The sequence below is a fragment of the Lissotriton vulgaris genome, chromosome 10 (genome assembly GCF_964263255.1).
Source record: "Lissotriton vulgaris chromosome 10, aLisVul1.2, whole genome shotgun sequence".
Lineage (NCBI taxonomy): Eukaryota > Metazoa > Chordata > Amphibia > Caudata > Salamandridae > Lissotriton > Lissotriton vulgaris.
Window position 1 is genome coordinate 153586058 of NC_141698.1, and position 12577 is coordinate 153598634.

The window sequence follows — 12577 nt, forward strand, 5'->3', positions numbered from 1 at the left end:
CGTGGAATTTTTAGCCCAAGACCCGCCGGGGCGGGGAATTGAACCCTGGTCCAGGACCGATCTCAGATTCCGGGTCTGCCGCCTCTAACCCCTGAGCCACACTTCTCCACTTCTCCACATAGGCTAGGCAGACACCCACCATATACATTTAAAAGGTAAAAGAACTGTGCTAGCAAAGTAGTCCCTTGTGGGCGTGTCTGCGTTGTGCTGTGGGCGTGTGCTGAGGGGCGTGACAAACGCTGGGGGCGTGTGGTACATTCCTCCCTTCATGCCATGTCTTATATCGTGTGCTAATCCCACCCTGCTCCCTTTATATACCCCTGCACCCCATAATCATAACCCACCCGTAATCCTTAAAATACCCCAAAACCCTTAAACACTAACCCATCTTAACCCTATAAATATACCCTGTACCCCAAAACCCAAACCTACCCCTGAACCCTAAAAATACCCCTGTACCCCAAAACCCAAACCTAACCCTAAAAGAACCACTGTACCCCAAAACCCAAACCTACCCCTGAACCCTAAAATACCCCTGTACCCCAAAACCCAAACCTACCCCTGAACCCTAAAAATATCCCTGTACCCCAAAACTCAAACCTAGCCCTGAACCCTAAGAAATACCCCTGTACCCCAAAACCCAAACCTAACCCTAAAATACCCCTGTACCCCAAAACCCAAACCTAGCCCTGAACCCTAAAAATACCCTTGCACCCCAAAACCCAAACCTAGCCCTAGCCCTAGCCCTGAACCCTAAAAATACCCTTGCACCCCAAAACCCAAACCTAGCCCTAGACCCTAAAAATACCCTTGCACCCCAAAACCCAAACCTAGCCCTGAACCCTAAAAATACCCTTGCTCCCCAAAACCCAAACCTAGCCCTAGCCCTGAACCCTTAATACCCCTGTACCCCAAACCTAGCCCTGAACCCTAAAAATACCCCTGTACCCCAAAACCCATACCTATCCCTAAAACTACCCCTGTACCCCATAACCCAAAACTATATCTGAACCCTTAAAATACCCAAACACCCCAAAACATATACCTCAGTACCTCAAAGCATATACCCCTATACCCATACTTACCTTATCCAAACATAAAAAACATGCTTTTACCATTCATGCATTTACAACAAATTTCGTGGTAAATGTATGCGTGGTAAAAGCATGTAAAATGTAATGCCATGCGGTATAATGGCATTGCGGAGTCATGGTACTTTCGTAATGAAAGTATGCGGAGTGATGGTATGCGGAAAGAAAGTTGCGGAATAATGGGTGTTTACCCTCCCCCAGTAAGTACATTGGTGGCACGGTGGCCCACATCTCCAGCAACATACTCATATTTTTTCACCACCCATTTGAAAAATGCACAGGTCTCTCTCATTGATGGCCAGCACCGACATACACTTTTAGACACACCTCCCGCCACAAGTTATAGAATTGCGAACTTTAGAGCTGGGGAGCTACGTTCGAATCTCGGCATCAGCTCAACATCCTGTGATCCCAGGCAAATCGTTTGGTCTCCCCGTGCCTACCACTAATGAATGTGTTCTTCTGTAATGTAAATTGTGCTCATGCCATGCTGTCGAGTTCGCGCTATATAATATTGCAAGGAAAAATAAAGTAGGGAAACTCGAGTTCACACACTACTGAACGCGCACTCTTAAGTGCATCAGCAGTGCACTGTGAATCGGAGCGTTTCACAGGCCTGTCACAGATAAGAAATGCTATCAAAACGAAATCCTACAAAACAATATACTACTGGCCGGCAGCAATTCATACCCGGACAATGTCGGGACGGGCTGCTAGTACCATTATATATGAAGAAAACAGACTAAAACCAAATACATATATTTACATATAAACACACTATAGATGAGAAAAATGCCCTCTTGACAGATGTGAAAAATGTAAAATATTCCGAAGGCATTCAGCAGTCTGAACACTGTGGCTACCAACTTGTATACCCAGGAAATACCATACTCAGCCTGGAAAAAAGCTGTGAGAACAGGCAGGTTATGCAAACCTCATTTGAGCAGGACACTTAATGGCTCCGACCCAGCTCCACCACCGAACCGTTGAACGCATCCTAAATCCAAAGGAAGGCCCAGCCCTACTTTTAACATGGCTCAGGCATGCAGGAAAATTTTCTACATGAGGCTCATCGCCTTGCAAATCTTGGACTTCAACCCTAGCTGGGCACGGCGAGCTGAGGCAACCACAAGCTGGTTATGCAATTATCACAGAGAATCTTGGCTCCATCTGCTGTGCTGATGCCCTAAACTTGCAGAGATGATCACGACTGCTACTTCTTCTGTTCCAGGCTAATGACATCAGACGGTGCAGAGAGGCTTCGGATCTGTGCTTTTCTGAAAACATGCCAAGGACTCTAGCCAGATTGGGAAAATTCACAGGTTCCATCGAACTCTTACTCCTCAAAGACACTGGTCTCTGTTGAAGAGCATTATGGCCTCTGTTTAAGCGTGTCATGGCCTCTCTTTCTATCCTCCAGGGATCATAGTCAGTCCTCACTGACCACTGCACGAGCCATATGAAAAGCATTGCGCAGCACAAGTTGACACGAATAAAATAAACTGAAAAACAAATACAAATCTAGGATATTCAATCCTACACTTCCTGAAGGAGAGACGGAGGAGCAGAAAAAGGAGATGCTTTTTAAGTGGGTAGAGAAATCGACCAGGTTCCTTAGACTCAACATTAAGATATGTTGTCAGCAATTGTCAATACCAACTGTTTTCCCCTTGCAATTCAGGCAGACTTGAATAAAAGGAAATCCTTTCAGATGTCCAGGTTGGGGAGATTGGCAACAGTCAAAATTTATATTCTACCAAGATTTTAATATTTATTAGAGGCTATACCCATGTGCATCCATAAAATGAGATAATACCACTGCAAAAGAAGACTGAAGCTTTAATGTGGGGAGGTGTGAAAGCAGGTGTTTCTAAAGCACTGATCATGTGGTAGGTAGGTCTCTGGCACTGTACCAGGCACCTCACCTGAGACTATAAGCTTGGACGCCCTGGGAAACCGATGTAAAACCAGGGTTAATGAACAGAGCCTGGGTAGATGCCTTTGTGATGTTCTTTTGTTCCGTAGGCAGTCTAGACCTAAAAGTGCCTGTGCCGGATTCATATTCAGCATGGGGACGAGAAGCTGGCGCTCGACAGACAAGAGACTGGGATGACCTCGTACCCATCTCTATTTACACCGATCTACCATAATCCTGATTAAACACCAGCCGTCCAGGCATTTTAAAAATGGAAAGAGGGAGAATGCTGAACCCTGGGCCCCCTCTTTATAAAGGGGAAAATTAAAACGTTCCTGCAATGTTAAAAAGAATTCCGCTAACGGAGCGATTCAGACTGACATATCCATAATTGCGACATTCAGCTATGCACCCTAGTAACAGATCTGGAGCAGCAGGGAACCTCACATATTAATAAATTAAAAGGTGCACTGTATTAAAAAGGGTTATCACAACCATGTATATGCTGCTTAAGGCAAGTGAGGGTGCGAGGAAGGGAGGTATATCAGACAATATGCAAAAAGGTGGCAAGCCTAAACAACAAGGGTGCATACAGGGGTAGGAATTCTCACTGGCGGCAAAGCATTGCTCATATCCCACTGGCAGTACCCTGTTCCATCAGGTTTTTTTTTTAACTAGACAGTATGCATAAAAAAATGTCAATGTGGGGAGCGGGGAAATTAACATCAGCCTGAATATTACATTATTGTACATGCATTGTTTCTATACAAAAATCAGAAGGAAAACAAATGCATCTCTCAGCATCAACCAATAGCATTATGGATCCTAACAACTGTCCGAAATCAACAGATATAATGAAGTTCCAAAGTTCCCAACCCACTTTAACCTGGCGCTATGAAAGTTATCTACTCCTTTATTTATACATCAGCTACCTTTTGCACACAAATTGTACTTTCACAGAAGGAGTTCTACAATTTGATCTCAAGTGATCCATATAATGCTATTTCGACAATTGTGGTCCTTGAGCCTGCGAATGGTTATGTATAGCAGGGTTGTTCTCCTACTTCCTTAGGGCTGATCTAAGTAGAGACACCAGTAAATTCCTAAGAAGTGCCAGGAGTTCTACTCTTATATGAAGAAACATAGGAAAATCTTAGAAGACTCCAATTAGCATCCTAATGATAGATGAGCACTTCAATGAACAAGGCACAGTATAATATTCACTCGACAATAAAAGTCTTTTGATAGTAATTAAAACATCAACCTGCAAGCAACAGGCAAACTTCCAAGACCACCTGACATGTGCATTTATTAATGAAATAGTGAATTCACTGTTTGATAGACCTTACCATTGACATTTACGTGGCTATTCAATGGTGGTTTAAAAAAATCTAGTACAATTCCACCGAATGAGGTTTATTCAGTTATACTAATCAAGAAAAAAAGCAAAGCTAAAAGATAAACAAAAGTTAGAAGGATAAACTTGTCAGCTAGAATATTTGTATTTGCCACATAATGGGCTAAAACACAGTAACACAAATTCAACCACAGCACTCAATAAACAGTACTTATTTAGATTTTTACACTTGTTTCTGATTGCATTTGTAATACACTCACTACCGTGGGTCTCTCAGGCTCACTTTTGTTAGAACTGAATCAACTTAACAAAAGTTGTACAAATCAAAATGTAACTGAAATCGTTCACAGAGGATCTATAAAACAGTAGCAAAGAAACCTTTCCATACCCAAGAGCAATTAAGATTATTTTCATTTTCTAAAGATAGGTACAAAAATTGTAAAGCAAGCACAAAGTGTCTATCGCTTCTATAGTCACCAAAACACAGTAACAAACATTCCTGTCAAATAAATAATTTACTGCTACCCTTAAAGACATTCACTCTTCAGTGCCCAAACGTCAATTTACCATGGTGGAGAATTAAAGGGCTCAATTAATGGCCATGTTCCCATTCATTATACAGTCTATAATCTAGGATAAATTAATTTCCTGCTTTTTAAGGTTTACAATTTTTGACTTTTCCAGTTCTAAACTGGTTAGAAATATCTGAAGCCATTCTGAACAAGCTGGGTAGGAAGAGGCAAAATCAGCAGACATTTTTTTTTTTTTAAATAGCCTTCATGATCATTTTACTAATCTTAGTTCCTGCTGACTCTCCATAACTAATGGTTAAAAAAGAAAGTTTACATTCATAACTATGAGTAACAAAATTAGTACGCACATTATGGTAGTTGGACGACATATTAGAGAGGATTACAAGGAGTGGTTTTTCAGGTATCAGCTGTTTCAGGTTGACTGTCTACACAGCAATGCAGAGTTGAAAGAGATATATATATATATATATAATCTGTTTGAAAGGAAACAGTTTGCCTCTTGTGAAAGGAAGCGGGAACTGGGAGCAGTCAGGATGGCACCTCAGATGAGCTCAAAACTCTATTGATGGAATAGAGATATTTATGACTATATGACTACAGGTAACTAGGCCATCTGAAGCACAATAACTTAAAAGTTTGAATAATTTAAATGCAATGAGTGTCTTCATGAGTTGTTATCATGATCAGCAGTCAGGCCAAGCAACAGAATTTTGGAGCAACGGGCATCAGGTTGGGAAACTGGCTAGCAAGTCAGTGCAGAGAATGTTGCGATATTTCACCCACTGTGAAACATTATCCACTTCTTCCACCAGTGACTATGTAAACTCTGTTTACCTGGGGGACTGCCAAGATACTTTTAATGCCATCTTCAGGTACTTCACAACCAACCAGACCACTTAGTCACTGGCTCATGTTTGTCATGCTAGACCATTTTGGTTAGACCCCAGTTATTCTTGGCCAAGTATTTAGAATCAAAAGATTTTTTGTAGTGTCCTTCGGTCTACTTGTGGCCATGCTCTGCCTTTCCCTAGGAAAATGCTCGATTTGTATACCCCTGCAAGTAAGTCCTTTCATATCCTACAATACCATACTTTTAAGGGTTTCATAGATTTCACAAGTTCAGCTTTGGTGAACGTTTTCCACCTTTGCACCAACACAATGAAACTTATACCCCTTAACTTTGTGTTCAATTGCATTCTTATTAGCCTTTCCCAGAGGTTTTTTTCCCCGGAGATTTATATAGCGCAAACTTGTCCCAAAGCGGTATCAGAGTGATTTACATGAGGACTGGTTACGTTACACAAGGACACATTCATTTTTGTTAGGCACAGGGAGATTCGTGATTTGCCCAGAATCACAGGATGTAGAGTGTCATTGCAGAGACTCGAACCCGGTTCCCCAGATTTGAGATCAACAGCCCTAGCCTGTTCACAACATCCTCTCCTGAGTGTTACACATTGGCAGTTTGAATAGGTCAGTATAATAGGAGCCCTCTCAACTTTGGATAACCCTACCTGGCACCAGAAAATCTTTAAGGTGAACATGTGCGCTATCAAAATTCCAGTACCATAACATAATAGCATTCCATCAAAATTTTTATTTGATTAGAAGTTATGATCATAAAGCACAATTAAAAAAATCATATAATTAATCTAACACGTGTGCAAATAGTCATAAAAATAGCAAGAGGATAACAAACCATTCTTGAGTCACAAAATACTAACATACAATGTTCATGTCTGCATATTAGATATTGTTATTTATTACACAGTGTTTAAGTGGTAATCAGCCTGTGTGATGGCCCTGCAAATAGGCGTACTGTGCATCAGACCTTCTTTTTGAAATATAACAAGTATGTATTCAATACTGAACAACTGATTAAACAGAGACACTAGTTTAATAACTCCCATTACAGTGGCAAAGCAAAAGGGCTAACCTAGAATTTTCATATAACTGTGTAGCATCAAGGAAACATATGGATTGCTTTAGAATCTAGTGTCAATTTAAAAGTCACATACCTTGAGGTAGCTGAAACTGAGAAGGAGCGGAGAAAGGAACAGTTGGAACTGAAAGAGTGAAGACTTCGGCGGGTGACTGTGTGGATGGAGTATCCTCTGCAGGTGGAGTGAATTCAATTTCATCATCGAAATGATCCCCAAACTCCTATGAAACAGGGTAAACAGGATAGCATTTTATAGTAAAATCAAAACTGTTCTATATAAATAATCACAGTATTCAAACAGAGCTCTAGAAGTTAGTCAGGAAAGATTACCTTTTTGCTCATTGTATGATTCTACCTCGTTTTACCTCATGGCAACTCGTAGGGAAATACCTGCACAAAACACAGGGCCAGAAAAAAAACTTCTCCAAAACAATACTGTCATTTTAACCCCTTCACTGCGGCGGCTATTCCGCCGCAGTGCTAAGGGGGCCGGGCGGCCGCGCGGCAGCCGCATGCTGGTGACGGAACCGCTCCGTCACCAGCGTCGGTTGCGCTGTGCTTATGACGGAGCGGTTCCGTCATGGCCCGCCCCGCTCAATGGAACGCTCAGCGCAGGCGCGGAATTCGCGCCGCGCAGGAGCGCCGAGCGGGCCATGACTGAACCGGTCCGTCATCAGCACAGCGCCACCGCAGCTGATGATGGAGCGGTTCCGTCATCAGCAGGCAAGGGGTTAATAGAGGTCAGTACATCCTCTCCTCTTGCAGCAATACTACCCACACCTCTAACCATGACTCACCAATCTTCTCTATCCAGTGATTTTTTTCCATGCAATGATGTAAGACAGCATATGCTTAGCAAGGGGATGGGCGGCTGGGTGTTGCACAAGCTGAGATCCAGAACAAAGAGTGCTGAAAACACCATATGGCAGAACAGGCTCTAAGGAAACCTGCCAAATGTATTTTTTTTTGTGGAAAAATGAATTCAATGAGTAATGCTTAAAGGTCGTGGGCAAGCACAGGTCATACCCGGACAAATTCCTACATTGAATATATGCTGCTCACGGCACTGACGTGCTGGAGGAAGGTGTGGCATACACTTCAACCACAGTGCCCTTTGCGGAGAACATTCCCCTGTTAGGCATCCCAACAGCTCAGGGCAGACTTGCACAGTATAGACTACGACCCTGGGTAGAAGCTGGGGTGGAAGATGTGGGCGCCTTCTTTGGGGACGACACCCTGATGGATCAGGATTCCTTTCTGCAGGCCACGGGTGCTCCTCAGAGACTGTACCTGCTACACGCCGCGGTATCCCACTACATACGACGTACCTGGGCTTCACAGAGGCTTCAACCTACGAGACATGAACTGGTCCACTTGCTATACCACATGGGAGCGGGTGGCCACCTAGTACAATGGCTATACACGGGGTTCAGGGAACACGCAACGATCCCACTCACCACACTTAGAGACGTGTGGGTACAGGACACGGGAGAGGTGATGCCAGATAAGGCTTGGCAGATAGTTCTTGAGCATCCCAGGAGGGTGTCGAGGAACGTTAAATTTAAATTCATACAGGTCATGGTGCTTCATAGGGCGTACCTTACCCCACAGAGATTACAGAGAATGTTTCCTGACTCCCCCCACTTCTGTCCACGCTGCAAAGCAGATGAAGCTGGCTTTCTCTGTATGTTGTGGGCATGTCCGCAACGGAGTAGTTACTGGGGAGGGATTAGCCAGATACTGCGTACAGTAACCTCCCTACCAGTCCCAGAGGATGCCCTATATTGCTTGGTGGGATCCCGTAAACGTTCTAAGAAACAAAAAGCTAAGTTGAAGTTCCTAGATCTGGCCCTGTTATTAGCAATAAGAGTTATAACTATGAAGTGGAAGTCACCCAGAGTATCCATGTGGCAGTCTGATATGATGAATGGGGCAGGGCGGAGGGCGCAGTGTTGGGACAGGAAGAGGAGAGAGGACAAAGGAAGCATCTCATAGCGCAGGATTGGGAGGTTATGCGGTTAGAACTAGAGGGGATGGAGATGGCAACATCGCAGGTAGATGGGATGTGAATGGAAGAATGATACACGGCTTGTAGGTATGTGCAATATAGGTGAACATAAGCCCGCAAAAGCACAGGTGTAGTTTCTGTAAACTTATTATACGCTGAGGTAGTCTGATTTCATTAAAACTGAGTGTTACATTCTGGACTAATCACGACCAGGAGACGTATGGCGATAGAGTGGGAGTTTTTGGGAGGGAGGAAGAATGGGGGGTTTGATCCTTTATTTCGTTGGTTGCTAGACTCGATGATGAGATGCTGTACAATGTACAAATGCACGTGCAAGCGCTTCCATAGAAATGAATGTTGGGAAAGAGTATGGTATTCTGTACTTCTGTTTTTCTTTACTTATGACGTTTATACCACGCTGTAATTGTAAATAACCGACATGTTTGGTTGGGGAGAAAACGAGAAAATTACTGTACTGCGTAATAAGTGGAAATGATATGCTGATGATACTACTGTACAGTTGCGAATAAAGAGTTTAAAAAAAAAAAAAAAAAGAATATATGCCGCTGATATGGCTCATTTTTTGGTATAATACCATGAAACGCTCTACAAAGAATGATTTACTTGTGAGCTTGGCTTTTAATCTCCTATCTACCTGGCAAACGTAACTTAATTATCCAGTCTTCAACTAGCAGCTCCACTTTCAGTTGCCTGGCTGCTTCAGTAAGCTAACCAAGTGCACAATATTGCAAACTGGCCTCCCTGCTCCGGCACCGTAACCCAGCTAGAAAAAGAGCTGCATTAGCCTGGTGAGCTACAGAGTCCTGTAGGATTTGTTTATTTTACATATCACCAGTACTCCCTCCACTACCCCAATCCCTTTTCAAGATTCTTCTCCGCAGTACCCCCTCTGCAATTCCTATATCAGCAAATTCCCAGCAGATATGTATGGGGGCCAACAATGGCAATGTAAAAGCCAATTTGACTCCTACATCTAAACAACGTTACCAAACAACATTTTAATGCTTGCTGGAGGTACTTCTCAGAAGGAAAGGAGGGATCCCTGAATACTGCTGCCTTATTGAGGGACCAGCAGGGAACATTTTATTACATACATGGCTTTCACCACTCAGTTTTAGAAAAAACTGTGGGTAACCAACCATCCTTCTAACCCAGCAACCTGTTGTAGTGTAGTTCCTATATTCCCAATAGGCTCTGCGCATTGGAATAATATATCCTACAGATATGACGTAGGACTTAGGTCAGTAGGTCTCTATCGAATATACTAAACTTAACTTTGAGTGCCAGTTAGCTCAGAGGTCACTAGAAACTCTCTCAAATTCACAACAAGGGATTAGTTTCTGACAACCGCATAAACATGACAACTTTGTTTCCCTAGGACTGGAATAACTGTCTTCAGAGCCGTGGAAACAATAGATGAGTATTTCACTCAGTCAATCGTACATGCTTCGTTTCTACAAAGTTTGCAGAGACATAGTGAGACAGGCGTTTTCAATAAAAGGTTTTATTGAACAGTCTTCTCAGAGAGGTGAACTGCTACAATCGTTGGACAGAATGCAAAGTATAATGCATACAGCGAGAATAGTATTATAACATAATACTATAAGAGCATTGTATGGTTTCTAAGCCATATTAAAATACATAAATAAATAACACAGGCTAAAATACTCAACTGGTGCTTCTAAAATACGCCTACCCCAATGTACCTAACCTAGGTCTAGTACGAGGGAAGAAGTAAGTATGATCTTTAACATAGGTTTAGTTTTTGCCAATAATCTACCAAAGGTTTCTCTAGGTTCTAATCAGCTCCACACCTTAGAATGAAGGAGGTCTGGTATCTCTGTCTCGAAATTCGATTTCCCAACACCCCGCAAGGGGAGTCAGAAACATTAGAGCTGGATTCTCGGCAGAGGAGGGCAGCTTCCTGATCAGTGCGTCAGCTGGAGAGTCGGCTTCCTTCGGCACTTGCTGTAGCGAGCTGCGTCGAGCAAGTAGGTCGTCTAACTGCTCCAAACCACGTGCTTTGCTATAGCAAGTGAAGGTATATTTATACCTTGAAGGTGTTTAGGAATGCCATGTTTGACATAAATTCGGGCATATGAACGTCATGAATGAACCCCTAAGGAATAGATGTTCATTGTAAAACTAACTGAGTTCTTGGAGAAATCAATATTCAAGCAAGGGGGGTGGGGGGGGGGGGGGAGGGGGGGAGTCCCTAACGGCTTAAGCTGGTTTTCCAAGAAATCGTTGTGACGTTTGGTGAAAGAATGGAAGAAGCCATGCCTGTATTTTGGCAGCATGGGCTATGCCTAAATAAGAGCTTGATTTCTATGCCTATATAAGGGCAACATGGATTATACCTATATAAGGGCATGAATCAGGAAAATCCATTCGGAATCTAAAAACGCCATACAACACTGTAAGAAACTTTCTTTGTTGCCTCCTCCTCCCCTACCCTGTTTTTACCAGGCCTGCACTACAGCAGTAAAAATTTCATCAGGCAAAGCCTCACAGGTACGGGGAAACTAGTTTTGTAGCATTATTCGTGCTCTAATTAAAGTGACTCTTATGTAGTCAGGCTCCGGTGGGTTGGGTCTCCCACCACAAGGCAAAGGGGGAGGCATCTACATCCTCTTGCTTTCATCACAGACTGCCGGGGAAGAACCTCACAAAATATTTCTTTCAAATTGTTTCCGATAGTGAAATGCCAGTCAAAAATCTTTCATTATTTTTATTCTTGCTCTTTGGAAACATGTTTTCCTCAGGACTGGTTCAGCGGTGAAGAAAGGATTACTGCTGCACTGTTTATTCACAGTGATCCCACGCTGCCGCTCACAATGAGTGCTGTGACCTAACGTGCATCAATAGGTGAGGCAGACTGTTCTAACCATTTTATCCCAAGCTCCAGGAACTGCCAGCCTTTGCAACTCAATCACAGGAACTAGGGTTAACTCCCAAATCTGACCGCGGATTTATGTTACAACTGAAACCAGCATTTATTTGATGTCAAAGATGGTTTCTCTACAGAAGCCTGCCTACTGGTAAGGGTATTCAATGCCTTATAGGATTTGTGAATGTCCCTTTGCCTACCCAAAGAAATTGAGCCTAGGTAGTTACCATCCTCATTTTTAATTTTGCCAAGACATCTTCTCTGGAGGAAGCAAACATTATTTTACTACCAAAGGGCAAATCCACTGCAGTCTCTTGAGCTGCGCAGGACTTTAGATCCAGCAGTATGGTCTAGCATTGTGGATCTGCACCCGCTGTAAAAAAAAAAAAAAAAGCAGCTTCCTGATTTGAGAGGCCTCGAAGAAAGACTCTTGTGCATCTGCAGGATTAAATTCTGCATATCTTGCAATATTGCCCTAGTTTGGGAGATTAAAATAAGACATTTTTGTGGGAGAACTGACCGGTCTCTGGAAAGGAGTCGTTTCAATAGCTCTCGATTCCTTTATTTCCCCCAACCCCTTATCTAGAATTGAGGATGGAGAACAAGCTGGGCCTCTGACTTTTTGGCCAGAGCCTCTGTAAGAACTGGTTGTAGACCTAAACTGTTACCCTTTACTATAAATGGGTCATCATTTAAGGTACCCAATATCCAATTAAACTGCTAGAATATTGGAAGGGGGTCCCTAGCTCGGAGCCTGCATGGCTTTTGACAATACTGGATAAAACAGACTAGATGTATCAAAATCCTTATCATGCCCTGC

General features: G+C 43.0%; 1 protein-coding gene across 1 annotated transcript in view; it reads right to left on the reverse strand.

The window, feature by feature from the left end:
• Positions 1-12577, reverse strand: part of LMTK2 (lemur tail kinase 2) — a 254965-nt gene that overhangs the window by 150125 nt on the left and 92263 nt on the right. Inside the window, exon 3 of the mRNA XM_086940730.1 lies at positions 6915-7059. Within this exon, the coding sequence (XP_086796856.1) occupies positions 6915-7059 (145 nt within the window). The remainder of the gene's footprint in view (positions 1-6914; positions 7060-12577) is intronic.